At 43.1% G+C, this 24,397-nt stretch overlaps 1 protein-coding gene across 3 annotated transcripts in view; it reads right to left on the bottom strand.

Moving 5' to 3' along the window:
* Positions 1-4,099: 4,099 nt before the first annotated feature.
* Positions 4,100-24,397, bottom strand: part of UAP1 (UDP-N-acetylglucosamine pyrophosphorylase 1) — a 117,582-nt gene continuing 97,284 nt past the window's right edge. For 2 of the 3 annotated variants that reach the window (XM_069641349.1, XM_069641350.1), the window contains exons 7-11: positions 21,662-21,802; positions 18,884-19,072; positions 16,052-16,096; positions 11,969-12,035; positions 4,100-4,708 (exon numbers count right to left, since the gene is read on the bottom strand). In XM_069641349.1, coding sequence (XP_069497450.1) covers positions 4,616-4,708; positions 11,969-12,035; positions 16,052-16,096; positions 18,884-19,072; positions 21,662-21,802 — 535 coding nt within the window. In that variant the 3' untranslated portion in view covers positions 4,100-4,615. The remainder of the gene's footprint in view (positions 4,709-11,968; positions 12,036-16,051; positions 16,097-18,883; positions 19,073-21,661; positions 21,803-24,397) is intronic. The other variant, XM_069641351.1, reaches the window with a different exon arrangement.

Below are 24,397 nucleotides of genomic sequence, written 5' to 3'. Positions count from 1 at the left end.
AAGATGACATTTTTGTGTATGAGGATAAAGAAGAACATGGCTGAAGATTTGAGAACGTCTTCAAGAAGTTGAACGGCGTAGGAATGACTCTTAGTAAGGAGAAATTAAAAAATCAACAGGAAGGAGATTTACTTGGCATATGTGATCTCTAAGGGAGGAATTTCACCCAAGGAGGATTGGTGCAATAGAACAAATGGTTACACCTAATTGCAAGGAACAGGTAAAGATATTTTTAGGTCTGGCAGAATACTACTCAGTTTATTAAGGGATTTGATGACCACAGTTTCCTTGAGTGGAATGTTGAAGATAAACAAGAAATGTGCATGGGATGACATCTGTGAATATGGATTTCATTACATAAAAAGGGCAAAAAGGGCATTAGTGACAGCACCAGCCTTACAAAACTACAATAGGGGTAGATGTACAGTGGTTATAACGGATGCAAGTAACATTGGATTGGGAGCAGTTTTAATGCAAATTAATGAAGGAAAAGAGTATGTTATAGCGTTTGCGTCACATTTACTGAAAGGTCTGGAGAAGGCGTATGCACCCATAGAGAAGGAAGCTCTAGCTATCAGATGGGCGACAGGCAAGTTCAGGAGTTTTGTTTGGGCAACCAAATTTGAGCTGCACACTGATCATAAACCTCTGGTTGAGGTGTTTTCCCAATGAGCCTGGACAAAGTGTCTGGTAGAATAAGATGATGGGTGTCCAGGTTACAAGAATTTGATTTTAGAGTGACATACATTCCTGGAGTGAGGAATTACGCTGCAGACTGTCGATCTCGAATGACAGCAAATGTGGAGACCAAAGATGTTGATGAGGATCGGTATGTGATATGTGAAGTATCAGAACCTTCAATTTCAAAGCAGGAATGGTGTGAAGAAATGGCAAAAGATGAGAACATGAAGATAATCATTGAGAATTTAATGGAGGGTGGATTGATCAAATAAACTATGCAAAGATTAGGGGTGGAAGGAATTTGGAACATTGGAGATTAACTGTTTGTCCATGATGGCATTCTTATGAGAGGAGATAAGCCCGTGCCACCGGAGGGAATAAGAGAAAATTATACATCTTGGGCATGAAGGACATCAGGGAATAGTAAAGACCAAGCCCAGAATAAGGAACAGCTATTGGTGGCCGGGGTGCAACACCCAAATTGAGAGGATCGTCAGGAATTGTATCCTTTGTATCAACAGTGACAAAGGGTGTATGAGAGATGTCCAATGGATCTCACTGATATACAAGGGAGAATCTTGCTGATATACCAGGGAGACCATGGGAGAAACTAGCGATTGATGTGATTGGACCGATATGGAGTGGTGGATGTCAGACATATTATATTGTGGATGTGTTGACTAGATGGGCAGAGTTGATGATGATCCCATATGTTACGACCAGGAGAGTAATTGAGTTTTTGGAGGAATTGTGTGAGTGTGAAGATTATCCTGAAGTGATTTTGACTGGCAACGGTTCTCAATTCAAATCTAAGGAAATGGGAGAATAGATTTACACTGCACAACTGGAGTTTCTCCTTTTGAACACAGCAGAGGTAGAAAAGCCAGCACTAACTATTTTCAGGTTGGATGGATGATGTGACCGGTATGGAGGTGGAGTTTGATAAAGTGAAGGGTAACATCAGAGAAAGGCAAATAAGAAATAAGGTTGCAAGATAATAGACACTTCAATGAATTAAAAGCTCCTGCAAGTGGGAGGCTGTCTCGGGGTCAAATTGCCTGTGGTTTTGAGAGACGATGTTTTGAGTGGTCCAGACCGGTTGAAGTTATGGAGGTTTTCAAACATGCTGTGAGGACGAAGGATGGAAGGGTACGGAACCTGGAGAGAGTGGTAGTTGTGAAGCCAAGGCACGATGAAGGAAGGTTGTGAGAGGGAACAAAGGAGACTGGTGGATTTTCCTTGTCAGATGTGATAGGCATTGCGTCAGTGACATCAAGATTTGGAAGAGGCTAGAGGAGACCTGGATATCTGGATCACTACACTCAATCGTAAAAGACTGAAAGAGAGCTTGTGTGAAAAAAGGGGGATGTGTGGTATCGAGCCTGCAGAATGCCGTGACACGATGGAACCTTAGAATGGGAGACAGTGACTAGAGCGAGCAAAACGACAGTTGGAGCCAGGGTGCACAAAGCAGAGCTTGCATTTAGTTTCCCTGTTATTTATATATATTCCGTTAAGTTAATAAACCATATCCAAATGCCTGGTTTGTCCGAGTACCCTTACACCACAAGACACTAGATCATTCCAGAGGATTTCTGCTTTATCTTGCAGATGTTGTTTTTCAGGGAAGTAATCCTCTTCCTTCTGTAAATCCGAACTAGTTCTCATATGTACTCTAGGGCTAGTGTAAGGATTAGTAGGCTGTTCTCCATTTACAAATCTCTACCTCTCATTCAATAGCAGGTTTACATTCATCAATGCACACTCATGTGTGAGTGTGTCTGAAGCAGACTGCTTTTGCTGGCAAATGTCAATAGACAATTCAGTGCTTATGCATGTTTAGGGGAATTCTACAGCTCAGAATATCATCCCTCTATTAACAATGGGTCAGGGTCCATTCCGGACTGTTTGTCTCTGGTGTCTTGCATTTCCTTGCCGCAATGGACCGGTACTGTGCAGCTCAATTTTTGGGTATTTTGGGTTTGTTTTTCTGAGTGCATGTACTAATGTACAAAAGGTCACAGGTTAAGCTCATGCAGGCAGGCTTCAGTAAGCCTGCCTGCATGAGCTTATCCTGTGACCTTTTGGTGTCCCAGGCACTTTTTGCACCATGTCACTTTTATGGGTCTTTTAGGTGGTAGTTTCAGTAGTATGCCCTCCTTCTGTAAGCGTCACAGCTTTCTTAGGCATTATCATTCTCAATGCCCTATTTACAGCGATTGCCGTCGCCACCTGAGTTCACATTGCCCATGGTGTGGCTGTCTCTTTTGAGGTTGTCATTAACTAGTATGCTATTTTAACTGCAATCTTACAGGTAATGGTGGTAATGGGGTGGGGCAGTGTGCTTCAAGCAACAGCCACTCAAATGGCCCATCCCCATTTTGGGATTTTTAACAGATGATTCTGTCTTTCTGGATTTGGCTTTTGGCTCAGACACCAATTCAGATTCTAGCTCTTCCATCTCCTTTATCAGTATTGACGGTGCTGAGGCTTCAGCTCTATCAGATTCTATGGCATAGGCTTGAAGTGTATCTTTATAATCGTCATACAATGTATCCCCACTGATGCCACTTAAAACGTTCCTTGATCACTGTGCCACATCTGCACTGGGCCCCTTCACCATTGTCCTTCCGAGATGGAAACCGACAGTGGAAATTAATCCGAGTAGGCCCTTGACAAGAAGCAGCAGTGTGGGTAGCGCACACTCATATATGGATCCCATCATGGAAATGCAGTGATCGAGGCCTCACTTATTAGTAAACAAGTTGTAATACTGCAGGTCAACCACTAGATGGTGGACTATACATAGCATGCCACTTTATAGCAGAACCACACGCTGCAAAAGTAATATATAACACGTTTTTATTTGTCAGGGGCATAAAGTGCAGCCGTACAAGGCTTTACGTACTCAACTGTCTTTGGCAGACAAAAGTTGCTTCTCCTCCCCAATTTGGCAGACAAAAGTTGCTTCTCCTCCCCAAATATCGTGAGTGAAAAAGAAACAGATTGCACACAATGATTTTGCCCCTCTGGAACAGTCCACTTCGTTTGACTACATGAGAAAAAACAATGCATCAAAATGGCTATATAGAGCTGGGATTTCTCTTGTACTCCGATCATGGTCTGGTGGCAGGGTTGTTGTTTTTTTGCCATTGTGTCACATTTCAAGGCTACCTTGTTATGGATATTCGAGGTAACTGGTCATAATTACATTCTTACAATAGAAAAACGTAATTACTGCAGTTTCTGTTTAAGGTGAGACATGCATGGAGGCTGCTGCATATAGGTGAATTGACGGGCAGTCTTTAAAACATGTATTGGCATGGTGGGTTTCTGGGATAGAAAACTCATCCTGAGCAAACCAGCATTGCTCTGGTGAGGTAGAATGTTGTTATAATTAAATAGACAAAAAATAAAATGAGTTAAATACATATTTATATTTAATCAAGTTCTCCAGTTATCATATGTGCAATATCTGCAAGACACAAGCATGGCTCATTGTTATGAGCTACAACTTAAATCCTTAAAAATAGTTAAACATCTGAGGAAGAAAAATAACCTCTAAGATTATTCCCAAGTACCATATAAAATATTTAGAATGTACAATAGTTTATAATAATTTCTATATACAATTTTGTTTAAAAAAAGCAAAGTTTTTGCTTCCCACAATTAATGCCAGATGGACACAATAAATAAAGGAACTGCAATCGTCCCAGTTTCAGGAAATTGGCCAAATCATTTGGTCAGACTCAGGTGTTTTGGGAGTAAAAAAATACAATTTTAAAATAATATAAATAAGACTGAGGTGTAAAAGTAACCCTTCACATATTTTACAATTAGACATTCAGCCTAGCCTATAGGCATCTTCCTTCGAGCAACTTGCCCAACAAAAGGAGCAGAGAAAACGTTGTGTTGGGGTCCCGAGAACAATCCTTCACAAGCCATTCTTCACCAACTCATGAATTCCACGTTCATCGATCAGTAAGGGTGGGTGAAATTCCCGATTGTTGACATACTTTTCCAAGCCCTAGGGAGAGGCAGAAGGTGATTAGTAATAGCAGCGCAACATAACATTCTACAAAGAGAAGACAGATGCAACCCATTAGCACAACTCAATCCGACTACATAGGATTCCTAGAATAGTACTTGACAAGAGAATCTGTCAAACTACCAAGTTGTTCCACTCTGCTGGCATTGTGACAAATACTGCAAGTCCTGTTGGGTTTCTCGTTTTCTCTTACTTCACCACCGTGAGAAATTCCTCAGCATTCCTTATATTTTAAAATGACCCGTTTAACACCCTCGAGACACCTTGGCATGGCTCTCCGTCCTCGCTAGCTTACCCTCAGTCATATCATGAACCTAAAAGAATGGGACACTGTACAGTGGGTTACATCCCAGCTTACCAGCCCAAGAGAGTGAACCTTTGTATAAATTAACAAAAAGCACACAAAAGTACAAGTAATTCATAATAGTAGTTCATTCATAGCCACCTTACAACACTCCTGAAATATCAGTACCCTGGAAAAGTGAAGTGCTGCTCCAACATGTGCAAGACTACCCTGACCAACCCCCATGCATGTGCCAGCTTTCATACATCAGTACCACTCTTTATGCAAATGCCTCATCAAACAAGATATCGAGATGGTCGGCAAGGGGTCTGTCAGAAATGAGGCAAGGTATTCTTATAACCATCTAAGAGTATCTATAGTGAGTAACCCTTATACACAGTTACTTCTGTACCACTTTTTCCAGAGGGACAGGGCAGTAAAATAAGGAGATTGGGCCAGGCGATTTGTGTAGACAATATTGCAATGTTCATTTCTGATCCTACCTAGGCAATCCTGAAGATGGTTCAATGGGTATGAAGTTTTGGCTTGCCTCAGGTTGTTAAATTAAAGTAAATAAACCCCACTCAATGATTCGGAATTTACCCCATCATCCAGATTAACAAGGATTCAATGTTACATTAGTACCGTTTTAGTTTTTTTCAATGGGATACACAGGTGGAAGATATAGCTGTGAGGATATGACTTACGTAAATGAGGGAAGACAAATCCAGTTATCTAGCTTGAGCAAAGCTTAAGTTTGATTCAGAGGTCACAATTTGCAATGTCTGTCCTATACATTTGGCAAATTTGTACGTTTAGAAAAACATCTTCAGAGATACAGCGCAGAGCGAATCTCCCAAAGATCTGCTGCACTGGGCCCCATCTTGAAGTACCTGTATGAAACGCACTAGCCGAGAGTATTTTCAGAATAAAACAAATCCCTGGTTTTACTCTCATCAATAAACAACTGGGAATAGTACCTTATACCTCTTTTTGTTGCATGGGTTTGTTGCAGTGATACTGCTTGACATGGCAAGGTGGCAGAGGGGAAAGTTTGCGGCTGCTGTGTACTATGAATATGAACCAAGAACCTTGTGTGGTTTTCCGCCAGGCTTGCAAATACGAAGTTACCTTCCCAACAACCAGAAGGCAGTGTTCTCTAATCATGGAAAAAGCCAATCCTCATTTTATTCAGAGGGCGAGGCTCCCAGGCTGAGGTTTAACAGTAAGATTTGAGCTTTCTCTTTTTTCACTGCTAGACCGGTCCTGTCTTTGCAATTGGGCCGGTCTTTAGACATCATACCTACGGACAAAGTGGTAGCTCCAGTTTTAGATTTACCCAACGGCTCATCATTCTAGAGTCCATAAAGCAGTTTTTGATATTGATATTGGATTTCTATCACGCTCATTCACAAATGTTTCAGAGCGCGAAAAGGCAAGGGAAGGGGAACAGGGGAGAACAAAACAACGCTTTTACTAGGCCCAGTGACATTGAGAACGTGCACGTGCATGGGGGAGGGGGAGAAGTGCATCGAAGGGGGAGAAAAAAGAATGCAGAGCAAAGAGAAAATCGATAAATAATAATAAATTAATAAATAATAAAGGCAGCAAACAATGGTAGTGCAGCCAGCAAATGGCAAGTGCTGGGTTCAAGGCAGCAGACTGGCTAGGTCTGATAAGTGCAGGAAGAAAAAGGGGGTGGGGGCTGTATGGGTACAGATACTGACCCCTGTGCAAGGGATGGGCCGGAGGCAGTGCGTGAGGGGGATGAGCAGGTACCTGGGCCGGGAGGAAGAACAGAATCAGCAGGAGAGAAGGGGGCAAAGGCAAAAACAAAGAGGAAGGTCTTGAGGTGCTTCTGGAACCAGAGACGGTTCTCCTTAAATTTTAGAGTGGCAGGGAGGCTGTTGCCGAGGGAGGCCCCAGCCGAAGACAGATCTAACTTGTTTCTTTGAAAAACAACTGACCCTGAGGGAGTTAGAGGTAAAGGAGTGGAGAGCTTGAGAGGGGAGGTATTTGGGGAAGGATAGCTGAAGTTATGTTGGACCCAGACCCCCAGAAAGCCTTGTGGATAATGCAGAGGGTTTAGAATTTAATCCTTGCAACCACTGGGAGCCAGTGGAGGGATTTCAGAGCTGGAGAGATACGATCCCAGTGCTTGAGGCCAAGGACAAGTCTTGCAGTCCTGTTCTGGATAAGTTGCAAAGGGCAGAGAGTAGAGGCAGGTAAATTTAGAAAGAGGCTGTTGTCCATCCTACAGAGAACCAGAGCTTGGGAGAAAGTGAGTTTCTAGGGGAAGGAGAGGAAAGGCAGAGTACCACTGAGGAGGTGCAGTAGGAGGTTTGACTTTGAGACATCAGCGATGTGGGCGGAGAAGGAAAGTGTGGAATCAAAGATGACCCCAAGGTTCTTGACCTCACAGGTGGGTATAGGAGGGCAGCCAAGGGAGGCCAGCCCGAGAGTGAGGGGGAAAGGATGGTGATGGTCTGCCGATGAGAAGGATCTCAGTCTTGCTGGCATTCAGATAAAGATAGTTGGCAGCACACCAATCTTGAATGGCAGTTAGGCAATCAGAGATGAGAGAGGTAGAGGAGGTGGCCAATGTCGTCGCATAGCACTGGAAGTTTTAGCAGAAAATGTCAATGCAGCAGGCGAGAGTTGCCAGGTATTGGTTGCAAAGCCAGGGTGAGAGGTTAGACCCCTGTGGAACACCACAGTTGGAGAGGAAGATAGATGAGGAAGGACCCAAGTTGGACCCGGGAGGGTCGATCAGAGAGGAAAGAGGTCAGCCAGGCCAGAGCCTGATCAGAGATACCCAGGTTATCACAGAGATGGGTGAGCAGGATGGTATGGTTGATTGTGTCGAAAGCAGAGGAGAGATCAAGAGGGATGAGGACACAGGGAATGCTAGAGTCAAGGTTAAAAAGCAGATCCTCGCGAATGTTCAGGAGAGCAGTTTCCGTGCTTCTGCCAGTTCTGAAGCCAGACTGATGGTCATGGAGACAGCCAAAAGAATCGGAATTAAGTTTTAGTTGAGCAATGGCCAACTTTTCAAGGAGTTTGCCCAAAAAGGGAGTAATGGAAATTGGACGATAGCTGGCCGGATAAGAGGGATCAGCTGTGGGTTTCTTGAGAAGAGGATGCAAAAGGGAGGGCTTAAGAAAGGAGGGGAAGGATCCTGAGGCAAAGGAGTGGTTTCAAAAATCGTCAAGGGCTGGGGCGAGGGTATCAATGCGGTCCTTGATAGTTTTAGAGGCACAGGGATATACCAGTTTTGACGAGGCTTTCATAGATCAGACTTGTCTAGCGACCTCATCAGGGGAGAAAAAAGAAAAAGACGAGAAGGTCGGAGGTGGAATGGCTGACGGAGGGTCAGCGAGTACAGACAGAGTAGAGAAGAGGGTGGACAAGATGTCCTGGGTTTTTGAGATAAAGTGAGAGGCAAGGGCATTGCAAAGAGCATCGGAGGGGTAGAGACTGCAGCAGGGTTAGCCAGCTCCTTGCAGATTGTAAAGAGTTTGGCCAAGTTGTTAGATGTCGCAGACACACAGGCTTGAATGTGGACTCTCTTCTTGGTGTGCAAGTGGATGGTAGATCTACCACTTTGTCATGCGCATGCTGAAGAAGATAAGTGGACTTTAGCAAAGCCTGGCATTGTAAGTCAACTCTAAGGTTCACACCCTTTGAAGCAATATCCATGTCATTTAAGAGGACTCGAATAGTGCAATGGAAATCAGTATTCCGTTTGTGGATGAACGCTGTAAACTCCTGCTTTGCCTTGCAGGGAGCAGACATGAAGAACAAAAGTAATTACACATGCGGATGATTGCTGCCTGCAAGCTTTACATATCTTTTAGACCTGCTATGCCAGTACTCCCCGTTACCTTCTATTATGTGGGAGACTTTCTTGTTTGACCCGGTCTCGGAATGCCATAGCTTGTACTTTGTTGGCATATTCTGTGCGGTCTCTCTCTGGTGTCCTTATCTTTTGATGAGGTGTCCGACACCTTACGTCCTTCGATGTGTGGTGCTATTTGCAAGGAAAGAGGGACCGGCTGCCCACCACAGGGCTTTTGTGGTGTCGCCACCACCTTTCTCTTTCGGGCACTTGTCCTGTGGACTTCTCGTGTGGGGGTCGTGCTGTCACTCTGGCGTCCAAGTCTCTTTCTTTGGGCTTTCACCCTGCTGGTTTCCAGTGCTGGGTGGGCACCATCAATCAGGCACCGTCAATCTGGCATATCTCCCCTCCCACCTTCCCTAGACTGCCTTAAATGAAGAGAAGAGGGTTCCATGAGACAACGTCCCTGCAAAAATCACCATGCAAGAAGGCCCTTTCTTTTTTTGCGGCGACATCATGGTACCTTTGGGGGACACCCCTGTACCAGTCACATTTTTTTATATGAGCGGGGGACACCCCCGCCAGCTCTGTTCCCATTTACCCCATATTTTGTCCCCATAAATAATGTTTGCCTATGCCATTTTCCGGCGACTATATGTATTTATAGGGACAATATTACCAGATACTGAGAAGAGTCATGGTAAATAAATGTTACCTATATTATCCACTTGCTTGCAATATTTATGTATGGGTGCGACTGTAGATGCAGTTAGGCTCTGTGTAAAGCAGCAGCTACCACACAGGATTAAGCTAGTGGATGTACTGTGGGACGATGTATCTCCCCTCGAGTGTCTTTATAATTTTATTTTCCAGTTTACATTTAGTAGCACAGCCCCAGAAAATGATGTTTTCCCAGTTCTCAGAGGCCACTTCGAGTACTTCCATTTGCATTGGAAGCTCACCTTCTGATTCTCAAAAGCAGAACCAGTGCCACAATGAGGGTCTGTTACTTTAGGGCCCCGTGGGTTTCAGTTCCTCCAGACAATGTTTTGACCCAGCAAGACAAGGACGAACTTTGCGTTAGACAAATGGTCCTCAACCCTGTTCCTCTGGATCAGCTTCCTGATCTACATAGGAGTGGTGCCTGGCTATTGCAGCCGACGAGGACGACGGGTACGTACTGTAGAGATAAACTGGAGTCATCTGCAGCAATGCATAATCTGTGCAGGCACCGCTGCCATGGCACATGACTGTGTTCTCCATCAGTGCCGCTGAGAAGGGACTCTGTGGGTACATTAAGGGGTTTGGATGCCAAGTGACATTCACAATCTGGTGACTGACAGCTGTGACATCAATGACAACGATGGTAGGTAGGAACTCCTTAGAGGGTACCAAGTATCCCAGTAGACTAAGGTTGGGAACCAAAAAGGGGCCGCCCTTGCCTAAGCACCTGACTGAGTGCACAAAGAAATGGGAAGCCTCGTTGCAACATATAGGGAGGCAAATGGGAGGAAGGAGTGGCACAGATCACGTAGAAAATTGTCATACTGAGGGATCAGTTTGTGATGGCAGTACTAATGGGGACTTGGTCTGAGGTTACCAGTTTAAAATGGTAAATAGTTGAGAGAGCAAGTATAGGCTCAAAGAAATCTAAGGCTCTCTCGAAACATCACAGAGACCTCTAAAGATCTCCACGCTTCCCTGGTGGGTGGCACTGAATAGTCCAGAAATGAAGTCACTAAAGAAGGGGCTAAGAGGTCTAGAAACTGGAGGAGAATCCTGTATTTTTATCATGCTGCCATGTTTCTAAAACAGGACATTTTATTTTTGGAATTCACCATATTTGGTTGTTCTGACCCAGACTCGCAGAATCTAAGGAAATCAACTGGGATTCATCAAATACGACCAATACCTAAACACTATGACCAGACGAGCACTGTGCTAGAGGCGTGGGTTGCCTTCTGGGTGAGGTTGGTATTAGGCGGTTTTCTGCACAGCAGGCCATGGGCCAAGGACAAGACAGGGTGCAGCGGCAGTGATAGGAAATGTGGTACTGAGGAGCGTTTTCTGAAGTGGCCAATGGGAGGTAAACCTCCCCCCACCACCCCCTTTCGAAGGTGATGAGATGTTGTGGGCATTAAAGAGCGAATGATTGGGGTCGGTGAGGGAGGAGGGGTGAAACATTATGCCGAATCAGCAAAGTGAATTCAGAGGGAGGGGTCAGATCATCAAACCAAAAATCGTAGAAAGGGATTCGGTCTGCGGAGTGTCAGCAAGTGGGAGTTTGCCTGAATCAAACAGAACCATTTTATTTTGCACCATCACACGTCTCAGGAGTAATCAATGCTTTGAGGCAGGAAGCCAGTTCTCAGAAGGCTAGTGAGCCCCTTAGCCGAAGCAGACTTGCAGTTTCCACTGACTCCCTCACATTCGTACTCAACATTCTCAACCAATCAGTTGACCTCCATGAAAGAATTTACACACACTAAAGCAGTTAAGCTTTGCTTAGGATTTGTACCATTTAGAAAAATCACTGGATGAAAAAGCATTCTTTTACAGACTGTTTTGTGCCAGTAGACTAGTGAATGCAAAGAGTTTGGCTTACAAAAATGACATTTTTCCCATTGACGAATTATGCTGCGGGAAAATAATTATTGTGTCCGGCCTTGTTCAAATGTCACTGCTGCAAAGGAAGCATTTATGTACAAACTCCCACAGTTCACACATTACCTTGTGGCTTGCCAGAGGTTCTGGATTAGGATTCCCATAATCCCCCACCACTGATTTAGCTGGCTACAGCAGATGGGCGTTTTAGCCCAAAACATTTGCATGCCAAAAATTGCAGAACCCTGCTTAAAAAAATCAATATCATGTCTGAAACTTGGGGATCATATTGATAAATCAGAAAAAGCAGCCTTTCCTTTCTTCCAATCTTAACTCAGAGCTAAAGTGTAGGGGTCATGCCTTTTTGGTGATATATTGCACAACCAGAAAGCAGATTTATCATGGTCAGTGTAGGACCTCCAAGTTCATAACCAAATAAAGTAACTAAAGTCTCAAGTTGTGTCCACTTTACCCTTAAACTCACTTTAGTCTTCAGTCCCAGTATAATACTTACTTCTCCAGAATACGAGACGAGAGCGGAGATTTCACATTGAATTGGCAGGTCATTGGCATCTTTCAAACTGCAGCAAAGAAAACAAAAACGGGTTCAGGCAATCTGTATGACAAATTAATCATCCGGAACCACAATGAACAGAGGAGGAGTCATACAAAAAGGAACCTGTTGTGTTCTGGGGTACATTTCTCCCAAAAAAAACTTTTGCAATAAGAATTTTAAAACGAGCCAGTAATTGGATATAAACACATTGGGGTAAAGGAAATGCCACACTAGTGACTGATTCCAGGACGAATCTAGATGTTTCGGCAAGGCGTCTGAGCACTTTTAGTGCAAGTCAAATACTGGAGATGAAAGACTCATTTGTGGGAATCTTTGCAAAACCAACAATTTAGGACTACTGCCCTATAGCTAAAGCTGATTTTATTCATGTAATTCAAGTCTAGGAATATAATAACACAAACTTGTTAGAAAGGTCAAGAATGGGGTTTGAGGGGGCTCCCACAGAGCACTTTGGGGTCAATTGTCTGCATTGCAATGGAATAGACCGATATCCTGATCACATAGGTTCAAGGCAACTGGGTCAACACGTGAAACACGAAGGAAACCACGCTTCCAGCAAGAGTGCCAAAGAATCTCCTAATAAAGGAATTCCTTTAGTATTTACACTGACTCACATGCCACCTCCTTGGATTGCAGAATTAGAGAAGGTGGGGCATGTGAAGTGGGTTAAGGCGAGTTCTCTTACCTACAATTATTTTAATGTTAGGCCAGGAGGCATGAAGCATTCGGACAGTTGTACTAGTCAATAACTGACGTTTTTTAATGTTTAAATTATCCCTGGAATAGTTTGCAATTTAAAGTGGCATGATGGGTCCAAAGGGATGTGCCTTTAATTGTGATATCACTGGAACTGAAACAAACTGCCTCAAATACCATTTTTTTCTGAAAAAAACAACAGAAATTGAAAGCAATTGTTCCTATGATTCAGGGGGCTCTTTTAGAAGGAATCAGAGGAAGTATAGCCCAAAATAATATTATGCAGTTTCCCTGTCCTACCTTAAGAAGGAGTTTCAAGTTGATGCGCTTAAATAAGTTGCCAGTCCTAGCAATTAAGGGGGTGTCGTATGGCATCCCTAAGGATGAACATTGTTGGTTGTGATGCGATTCCAAAGCCCTTAAAACAATAAGACATAATTATGGCCTGCAGATGTATGGAAAAGTATTATGTTAGGCGATATAGGTGGCATGCCGATAGGCTTTATGAAATCCAAAATGACCCATTCTGGTTGAATTGCATATCGGCTTGGAAGTTGTCACCGTCAATTGCAATTACTAAGTATCAATGGCTTTTGAGCATTAAATTGACCGAAGGGCAGAGAAAAGCCTTCTTGTTATGCTGGCACTGTGAGACATTAGAAAAGGGAGGGTGCATCCTAAACTTTAAAAATCTATAAGAAAATCGGAAGTAAAAAACATTTCTCGAACAGCCAAAATCAGGAAAATGGCTACAAATAGTTACTGTAGCAGAGGGGAAGCAACAGCCTCCAAAATGTAGGTAAAATAAGTGCAGAGGGGGAAAAGAAAGGTGTAATAAGCCATGTTCAGGGACATATTCATTGACAACTGAAAAAAGGATCTATGATGTCACCAAAACGCACGCGGTTGAAGTAGTTGCAACAGAAATAGTTACCCTACTTATGCACCATCTCATGAGGACCAGTAGCAATAATATGTGTAAAAGGCTGCAGTGGTGCCCCGATGATGTGCTGGTAGATCTGATAAGGCAGGTTACTCTGGAATCATTCCCATGTTGAAAAGCCATCATAAAAATGTTGGGAACCAAGTAGCTTGGGGGAAGACAAGAATGTGGGCATCCTCCTTTACTGACATTGTTAAGCCTGTCAACAGAATGAAAGCTTGGTCTTTCACTTCTACATACCATCATTCCAGCACAGTAGATAGCTGCAGTAAACATCAAAGCAAGAACATGCTGCTGTGTGCATGCACCGTGTAGAAGTCTTGCCATCTATCGTTAGTAAAGAAACGGTAGTTGGGTTCAAGATGGAGTTAAATTATTCTATCACAGTTCACCAATTACTTGGGTTACGAGAAATATCACCAATAGATCCAATCTCTCCCTAGCTCCACTACCAATATTATTTTAAGGGGAACCCCATTCAGCACCAACTAATTATTGTTCTTTAAGATTGGTTTAAAATTCAGACTAGAAGTACATCTTTGGTTTTCCACCTCACCTAATAGGTTTTGCATATGCTCGGACGGACATCAACCAGAATCTAGGTAAAAAATGACTACTCTCACAAGAGCGCTGTCCTGATAAACAAGGATCTTTCTGTACATTGTGCACTAATATCTGCCATTAATTGTTTTTGAAATTCAGCCCAATTCAGATGCCAGAATTGGTAAAGTCCCCTGCGTAGTTACAAAATGGTTACTTAAATAGCCGCACAGCTGAAGTATATTGCTGTAGGGTACCAGAATTACTCCAGAGAGAACACGTTAATGACTTAACAAAGAGGAAATCAGTGTCCAGGAGAACTTAAGTCTTTGCCAAATTTGCTGAAATGGTAACTGAAATGTATTAGTTAACTGTGGACGTTGACTATGTCAGGGCTGGGGGCCCAGACAGGATGTCCCTCAGGCTGCTCTCTTGGAATTACACGGAGAGGACAGAGCCACAGCACTCTTTGCTATCAAGTGAGCAGCTGCTAATATGTAGCAGGCTTCAACCACGTTTCATCTCTAGGCAATCTGAATAAAAGGGTGCAATGTTTCTAAACTTGCAAAAAAAAGAAATGGAAGCACCCCCAATCTCAGAATGTATTTTATACATGCTGTATTCGTTTCTTTTCTGTATTGAACATAAACATGGCGAAATAATATTCCTGTTATTTCTTTACTTTTGCAAGAGGTTGGCCTCCTCTCTGAATTGACTAACATGTTTGGTTGAATTATTCAATATTTTATTTTAATTACGTGCCTCACCATATATCATGTCAATATTTATGGGATAGTGTTCTTTGACTTGGCTAATCCTCCACTCCTCGTGCCCTTTAACTACATCCACAAAAGCTCCTAAAAATTGAACAGTGATCTGTGTGGTAGACTACTTCAAAAAAACTCGAAATCCCTGCATGAAATAGGCAGTTGTAAGCAGAATTAGTGAGAGATACCATTTCTACATTAGATTTTTTTGAGCTTGCCCAAGCAGATTTACTCCATGTTGGCTCAACATACCAAGAAAAGTGGGACACAACTGCTTTATCAGTAGAAAGATTGGAACTGGGGATCATGAGCAAATGCATTCGAAGCCGCGCAGCGGGGATCCTTGGCAAGCGGTTTAAAATCTGCTCAATTATCATACCCGTGTTTCACAGGCAAACAGTACTGTGTCCGTTCACAGGATGTGGGGAAAACAGCAGACATGTTCAGCATGATTAAGAAAGTGAGTAAGACTATGTAATTTAGAGTCGGAGTCTGAATTAGTTGGAGGCAGGGCGAGAACTTGAATTGGGAGATTTCCATTGTTTGCAAAATAAAGCAAAACCTAATTAAGATTTGCTTTAGAAGCTGAAGTTTAGTTTTAGGCTTTTATATATAGTACTTGCATAACATGATTCTATTCAAGGAGAGGAGCCTGCCACTTTAACTTGCAAATTTAATAATTGTGGACGGGGGATAAATGGAACCGGGCTGAATAGAGACTAGACCCTCCCATGCCAATCCCTCCATCAAAGGGCAGAGTAGAAGATTTTGATCAAGACGTGCACTACATAGTGAACAGTCGTCAGTTAACTGAGCAGGTCAAACATGTATGTCAAGCGGCAGGCCTAACATCAGAACATGGGTCATTTTCTGCAGTAAAGCCGTTTCTACAGGACACAAAGAGTGACAGACACCCAGAGCATCAACAGATTTATGAAAGCAGACAAAGGCAGAGCCCCAAAAGAAAATACCACCACCTAACAGCATTGTCAAAGTGTTTCGGGCGCATCGCAGTGAATGTTAGTACTTATGAAGCAGAAGCCCGTCACCATGCACTAGTGGGAAAATATTTACTTTTCATTGGCATCGATGGCGTCGGACACTCCGTTTGTTGAGTTGCTATGTGGGAATAAATATCGATTAATGGAATTTAGAAACAAAACATCCTTCACTAATTCAAAAGGTAAATATTCAGTGATAAACGTAGTGGTGTGCTCAGACGTAAAATAACGTTCTCTCTATACATTCTGGTGGTAGTAAACTTGCACTAAAAAGTTGACATGGGTTCTGCTGCTTAAAAAAGAGAAGTAGGCCTTAGTGTGCTAATCACACATGTGGTCGTGGTTATCCTGGAGGGAGATCTGAGTACAGGAGATCTTTCAGGACCTTTAGATGGTCTCTGTATCCAATAATGGACACAAATATATGCTTTACATTTTGTCCACAAGACATGCACCTAGTGCTCTTACCAGCAAGTAGGAACCTTTTAAAAAGTTGTTTTAGGTGAACTGCTTTTTAGTGCATGACTTGCAAAGTGTGTTATATTTGACATTGGTAGTATTTTTATTACATGCAAAATGTTTATTGCAACCCACACAACATTTGGCAGATGACACAAAATGACAGCAAGTGCCATGGCACTGTGATAAGTGCAGTAAAACAGGCAAGCAGAAGAAAAAGCATGATGCAAGGGGGCAATGAAAGACGGCCCATGCACTGAAAATGGATGTATCATTTGCTTAAGGGCCCCACACCACATTTTACTTTCTTTAGTACAAGTGCTTTATATTTCCTTTGTCCAGCTGTGAATTCAGACTACTGTAATGCTCTGAGCGGCATCAGTCAAGTAAATGTTCATGCCACCGGAAGCGTTGGTTGTGGAACAGCTGAAGTTGTATGAAAAAGGTAAGCATGCGGGCATGGACTTGAGGGTGTGCTTGTACCAAGACACTTTTCAACTTTGGATTAGAAGCCATCTACAGGCAGTTTTGTCTGGCTATCGTGCATCATTAACTCTTGCTGTTGTACACTGCTGTGTCCAAATAGGGAGGTGCTTTGACTTGAACAGCCATCAAGCTTCCAAACTAACGCTGCAGGAAGCAAGAGTTTATGAATGAAAGATTTCGCATGAAGTAAGTAGGCCAGTGACACCCTGGTACTTAGCATAGGATGAGACCACCATTTTGGCACTCAACACTGATCTGGGGGATGTCGCCTATATAAATATTCTTCTCTGTTGGTGCATGCTCTACGCATACTTTCTAGTTTGTGTTAGCTACAAGGTAAAGCATAATCATATACAAGACGCAATCCACTGAGTAGCCTGCTGTGAAAGTTTTCCCCCCCATCACGCAACTCTGAAAGCAACACAAATGAAGGATACGTTTGTCAATGTAATATCTGTATATCCTTCTGGTAGCTAGAGCATGAATATGTATATCCACATGCAACTGCAGTTTTACGAAGAATACACAAACATTCACTGTTTGAGTCATATTAAAGTTAAAACAAGTAGAAACGATTGATCTAGTCATAATTTGCCTCGTTTCTATGGAGGACTGGACCCGTTTGTCTACTGGCAAAGAAGGAAAATTACGGACTCTTCAGGCTGGCGCAATATCTGCAATAAAGGTCTACATCCACAAAAGGTGCTTCATGTCAGAGCTATACGAGTTCACATGGAGACTTGCAAACCATAGAGAATAGCATAGAGCACTGCCAAGATGGAAAAGGCAGTCTTACTTAACATTTCCATTTAACCCTTTTGGGAAGAAATGTATTCCTAATTTTTGAATTAAGAAAATCAGATCAATCAAATAGGTCTGGGCTAAGGGTTTACAACTTGCGCCTCTCCAGATTTTCAGAGCCACAACTCGCATGATCCTTTGCGACTGACTGTTCTGGCTAGAGTTATTGGGAGCTGTAGATCAAAACAGCTGGAGATCCAAAGATTGCAGATCACCTCCCTTGTATAGGCAGTTAAAGCTAGCAGGTGCACCCTAAACTGCTAAACAAATGCAGGACAGAATAGGTGCAATTTGACACCCTAAAAAGGGAAAATATACACCTGAAGGAATAACATTCTGGACAAAGTTAAATCCCCCCCATTTATTTTTAGATACATTCATGTGATGTGTAATTTGTAATCACTCAAGAGTCATGCTGTCCAAAGCACTTGGAACCAGGTGACAAAAAGTGAAATGGTGGTTTTGATGGGTGTATCTTTATGAAAGTTTATGCAGACATGTAATTAAAAGGTATGTGAACCACAGTTATCCAGCCCCTTTAGGAGCAATGAGAATTATCAGCCTTTTGTCTCGCTCATCTTGAAGACAAAATAACACACATCTTTGTTAGAATGTGATAGTATTGGTGCTATAGTATGGCGGTCAGAGCTTTGTTACTATACTTGGCACAGTTCATATGCAAATGAAAGTCCAATCCTTCTGTCGTGTGTCTTTAAACTTGGCAGTTTGGCAGCTATTAGTTTGTATAAGGATGACCGGTGGCTAAATGTTGCTCTGTATTTGAGCATAGAGCAGGTTGGCCCTCCATATTCTGTGGTGCGATTTAACCATGACCAAGATATGAAAGTAAATGAAAAATGTGTCAATCTACACCCCAAGGACCATGTCAAGTACAACGGGCCGATAATATTAAAAAACCCACAGCAGAAATTATTCAACAGCTATTAATACATAAAAGGGGTGCCGAAATTGTTCTCGATGAAGACAAGCTAACATAGAAACATTCCATTATAATGGAACAGATTGGGGAAGTTAAAATCAATTCGCAGGGCATTCCCCAGCACCTAAATTAGTGTTCATTGTAATCTCAGTGAACCTATGTTACTAGAAGGGCAGCCCTTTCCACTGTTTCAACAATAGCACATGGATGGGAACTTACAGAGGAATAGCAGGGATTCGAGTGCCGTTCTCGTCAATGAAGTGGCCACCAGCATTGAGGACCCAGCAGTGATGCAGGGACATCAGAGCATGCCGAGCAGTAGTTGGGTTGTCTTTCCCATTCTGGCTGTCTGCGTTCTTCAGCGGGGAGAACTCCTCCTCCCGCAACACTTCGTAAACAACAAACTTTCTAGTTAGGTGGAAAATACAAAACACATTCAGATATGGCAAGTGAGTAAAATAAAGCAAAACAGCCGTTTTCTGCACATTTCAATTGCATCTGTATGTTTTACGTTTTTAAAGAAAAAACAATTGACAGTATGGACAATATAGAATGGAATCAATAGAAACAAAAGAAAAGCCTCCCCAGGACGAAGGAGCATTCAACACCAACACCTGACAGGACAGGGAGAACTTATAATTCGTAGGGCCCAGGACAGGTAGAGCCCATTTATGACCAAAGAGCAACTGATAACCATAGCAATCTCAACCCTGGATGGGGGAGGCCCTTACCTCCTTTTCCGCCCAGAGATCACAAGACAGCCACAGGGATAGGCGAATGAACCGCAGAGGAACGCTCCAGCAGACCGCAAGGTCAAACACAGACACCGAAAGAATGAGATAACCCACTAACCCATATGCTAAAACCGGAAGTCTATGCACGCGCCTCAAACCCTAAACAACGACAATCACTCTCTTGCACTGCAAACCGCGAGCACTTCACTACAACAACAAAACAAACCACAGTCTCGCACAACAGCACATGGGAGCCCACAGATCCATAAACCGCACCCATGCTAACCGAACTGAAGCTGCCAACAGAACATCACACATCTTGCTCCAACGTTATCCAGCTAAGCTCTACTAACCGATCATACCCTCCTAATTTTCAGATCCACCAGAGCGCCAGGGGACGACCCCGGTGGTGATAGTGCGCGATATAAATATACTTTAACATAACATACAATATTGCACTCGCCTGTCTTATTCACACCAGAAGCCTTGGGCAGGGGTCAACAATAACAGGAGCATGTTCACCATCACATCTACCTCCAATGTACCAAGGAAGTGTGTTGATGCTCAACAGCTGTATACTTGCCCTCACTTCACAATTCATGCTGCCAAACGCATGATTAATGCTCTTGTCCCCACCAAGCTAGACTATGCATCAGCCTCTACATCAGCTGCTTGGCCCTACTTCTAACTCCTCTAGTAAGGACAAAAAAGGACTTTGATTCACGGACAACCCTTTGTTGTTAGAAGTAGCTGTGGATGTACAGTGGTTTAAAACCCCCATGCTGACAGGTTCACACGTCACAACATAGCCTATGATGGACTAGTAATCATACCCTCAACACCCAAAGCTGGCCTCTCCATTCACAAATCTCCTTCACCATCTCAAGAATATGATCCATTGCCCTCTTGGCAGCTTCATATTGCAATGTTCTATTCACGTGCTTGAGGCCACCTTGCACCTTTTTATGTCACAAAACTACAGTCAATAACCACCTCCTCCAATTGGACGATCTCAAGGACAATACATTCCTACTAGGCAACAGTGGCACGTAGGACATCATGGTGGCGGAAAAGAAGGATTTTTGTAGAAACAAAAATAAGTTCTCTCATCCTTTAACACACACATCTGAGTTGAGCCCCATATGACAAGTTATGTCCTGGCTTCTATAAAATTATGCACAACTGTTCACACCTTTGAAGGAGGACAGAGCACTTTCTCTCAAGCGACAAATTGTTCACAATCTTTTCTCGCCACAGACACCATGAAGAGTAGCAATAATTGTGCCAAATAAGTAATAGGGGAGCAACGGCACGTACCCTGTGTAATGTACAATGTAACTGCTGTAATCATGGGATGATGTAACATCAGCTCTCAGAAATACTGTTTACGATTACCATTCACCACTCATTTCCATGTATTGCTTTATTTAACTCTGTACAGCACTTCTGTTCAAGCTGTTTAGCACAATAGTTGCAGTGTACCTTAAACTACAGCTCTGCTAATGTAAAGTTCACATGTCGCGCTGAAGCCTGTTCGGATGAGGCAGACATTCCAATGCTAACAGTAAAAATAACGTGTAGGCCAGTGATGTTTCCTACCCTCAGTATATTGAATTTACAGAATCGCAATCAAAACAAAGCCAAGAGGGCTGTGAGACAAATCCAAGTTAGCAGTTGAATCATAGCTTCCGAGGACCATGCCAGGATTTCAAAGCAAACCTTTGGTGCAGTCATTATGGTCTCAAAGAAAACTTTATATTAATAAAAAGATATATTTGGATTTACCCATAAAATCAGACTTTGATCAATTCTACTTGTTTAACATATTCTGGTTATATAATAATGCAATATTGCATTAAATGAGCAAGAAAATCAATCGGACGCTCGGTAATGGCCTCACATTAATGGGAGTGTGGAAGGGGAAAACATGAGCAATGGTGGTTTGCAAAACGTTCCCGCTAAGCTTTGATGACTGCTTTGGTGGAAACCTCTTTCATTGCATCTCCTGCCTATTAAGCCTGTGGCTGTCCATGCACATACAAAAGCAAAATGTTACGAAGCATTTTCCACATCTGCTGATTCCCATGCCACCAACCCCATCAAATTGACTCGATTTTGCAAAGATGCAATCCCATATGAATTTTTACATGGCACGCTTTGTGAGTTTCCATTTTGATTCCTCGGGAGTCAGTCCTGGGAATATAGCGGGCACAACACGTGTTTAGATCAATCATGCAAAGAGTTGGAAAAGTACAGGGCATACTTTGCAAACTGGAAGATGTCGAAGACAAACTTTTCCATCTTGATACCATTTGGCTTGTCTGGCTTGATGAGCTGCCCCTGGGTATCCACGTATGGAATCTTCTTCTGGGCCACGTGATGCTGCAGCTGGGGTTCATTAACACTAGTGAGGAAAGGAGACAAAGGGGGTTATAGAACAGCCTCGGCATATATAAAAACAGAAGGACGACAGAGTTGTCAACCTCCTAGCAAATCAAACAATATAAAAATATACTTTTACACTTTTGTTTTGAAAGAGTATCACTGAACAAAATGTTTGTATGAATTTGGAAGAACAATAGTTTGCTCACGGACTATGTTGCACACTGGCTGTGCCCCACTTACATGTTATGCATCCGTACCATAATTCCCAAAGAACACAATGCAAAAAATCTGAACAAAAGTGAAAAAGCAGACCAAAAAACAAACAGTCCTTTGTGACCCCCATTTGTGTTTACCATTTTCCTTGACACTGTTGAAGGCTCTCCGACAACAAACTATTGCCCTAATGTAATGTTTTGCTATGCTCATTTTGGATGCCCCCATCACACTTAGCAACTAGTGAAGGTGGCCATTGACCAACTATAGTTCTTCATTTAAATCACTCCAATTGCAGGTGACTGCAAAGTTTGCTTTTTCCCTGCCAGTAGAGTGGAATCAGTCTGGATTAATAAGTGATATTAGGATTGACATGGCAGTACAAGATCTGTGTTTTTGATCGTTACGTCAGTGGCGATCAACACTGTTGATCATGCATCCCTATTTTATTAGCACCCGGCACAGGGGAGCCAGCCAATCTACTTCTTTGAAGGGAGAGCGTTAATGCATAGTCAAAGCCTGCAGCCAGAGGGAGCTGTTGGTTTACCAGCGTTAGCATTAGTTTACTCTTATGGACTTATGTTCTATCAACAGTCCAAATCCCTGAACTAATGATGCTAGAAAGTGGTGGATGTATTACAGCTGTCAATTTAACTTTAACTGACACCAATATTTAATCCCTTCTACTTTCAGATCCAGTGTGAATGGTCGAACCCCCTGGACCAATTCCTCTGCCACCATCTGTCAAGAACATGTCACTCTAGAAGATTTTGCCACAAACCAGGTCTGTCCCGAAAGGCCGGCTGTTTGCATTTGAGAGCTTGAGAATTGTTCTGAACATGGTACAAACTCTGAGAACTAAGGCCACTACAGACCGCCTTTCATCTAGGCTTCAAAAGTCCAGTTGGCCATACTTCGATTACCAGACTCGAGTGCGAACAAATCAATATGTCAGCCTGCATCTTAGGGCATATCCCACATAGATATCACCACGTCGACTCAGTCAAGTACAAAGAGAATGCAAATAAGTGCACCTTACACTGTCCACTGTCCGACGTGCTCCACCTTTCATCAATATGGTCTGCAGCGCCTCTACTAACCAGCTGGGAGTCTGAAACAACTTGGTTGCCACACCATCCTCTAGCTAAATGTGTCGATCAACACATCCTTTGTAGTAGACATTTCCACTGCCGTAATTTATTTCAAAGACCATGGAACATGTATACTTTATAGATTTATTTCTTGTTGATTTAGATCGAAGTTGTTGGCTTTGCTATTCTCACATTCAGAGGGTGGGATACAGGATGCAAGGTCTAGGTTGAGGATTTCCTGAAGGGCCATGCAATAGCCCTAATAATCAACCTCAACAAACCACTTCTACTGTGAAAAAGAATATGAGAGTGAGCTGTGGTTTGCAGCCAACCACAATGAGACAAAGAAGATGAAACCAGAAATAACAAATCCTCAATGGAAAGAAACAAAGGACTGAGAGTCCACGCTCGGGTGGACCCAGTGTGTCCTCATAAAAAGAAAGGAAGGAGCAGTGAATGTCACCAGTGCCTGGGAAGTTCAAACTGGGGCAGTGAAGGAAACTAGATGATGCAAGAGGTCTTGAGTCAAGAGGATGCTGAAGAAGCAAAGGAGGCACGAGAATGTGGGGAGCCAAGCGGTGTGCCGAGGGAAGACCTGGAGGCGATGGAGTGACCCAGAGAGGGTGACTGAGTGATCCTCGAACTGCACCGAGACTGTACCGGGAATAGTTCTGCGGAGTCGCAGGAAGAACAAAGAAGCAGCAAAGGCCTGAAGCGGTCTTGTCAACAGGACGAGCCTGAACCCATGGGAAGAACCGGTCACACCGACCCGATTTATGGCAGGAGACCCGGATGGGGGACAGGATGGAAAGAGTGAAGATTTCCAAGGCACCAATCATACTAGCCCCAGTGTATCCGAATACTGGAAAGAGCGAAACTTGTCAAGGGACCGATAATACTCGTCCCAGTATAGAATACATTAAGACCAATAAGGGAAAGCAAGAGAGGCATCCTGTTTATTTGAATAAGGGGGAAAGACGCCACCAGAACATAAGCATAAGGGCACCTCCGAGCCCTGGTTCCAAAGAATATAAGAGGTTGAAGATTGATAAAGGGCCATTTGAGTTCCAAAATAAGCAGGCTAGTGAAGGCAAGTCCCTGAAACGCTCAGGGAGAATACAACCTACTAGGGAAGATAGCCTCAAGTTGATCTTGTAAGGATAACACGTTTTTAATCTCACACGCAGATGAGAGCAACCACAAAGAACTCTGCTGCCAAGAACGTTCTGCCCTAGTATAAGCACAATCTTATAAAGCAAAACCTTGTCATACATGACGCAATACATAGGGCGAAATCCCACGTGGCTGGT

Source organism: Ambystoma mexicanum, chromosome 1q, assembly GCF_040938575.1.
Source record: "Ambystoma mexicanum isolate Mex_15411 chromosome 1q, UKY_AmexF1_1, whole genome shotgun sequence".
In the NCBI taxonomy this organism is placed as follows: domain Eukaryota; kingdom Metazoa; phylum Chordata; class Amphibia; order Caudata; family Ambystomatidae; genus Ambystoma; species Ambystoma mexicanum.
This window is presented reverse-complemented; position numbering and strand designations above follow the sequence as displayed.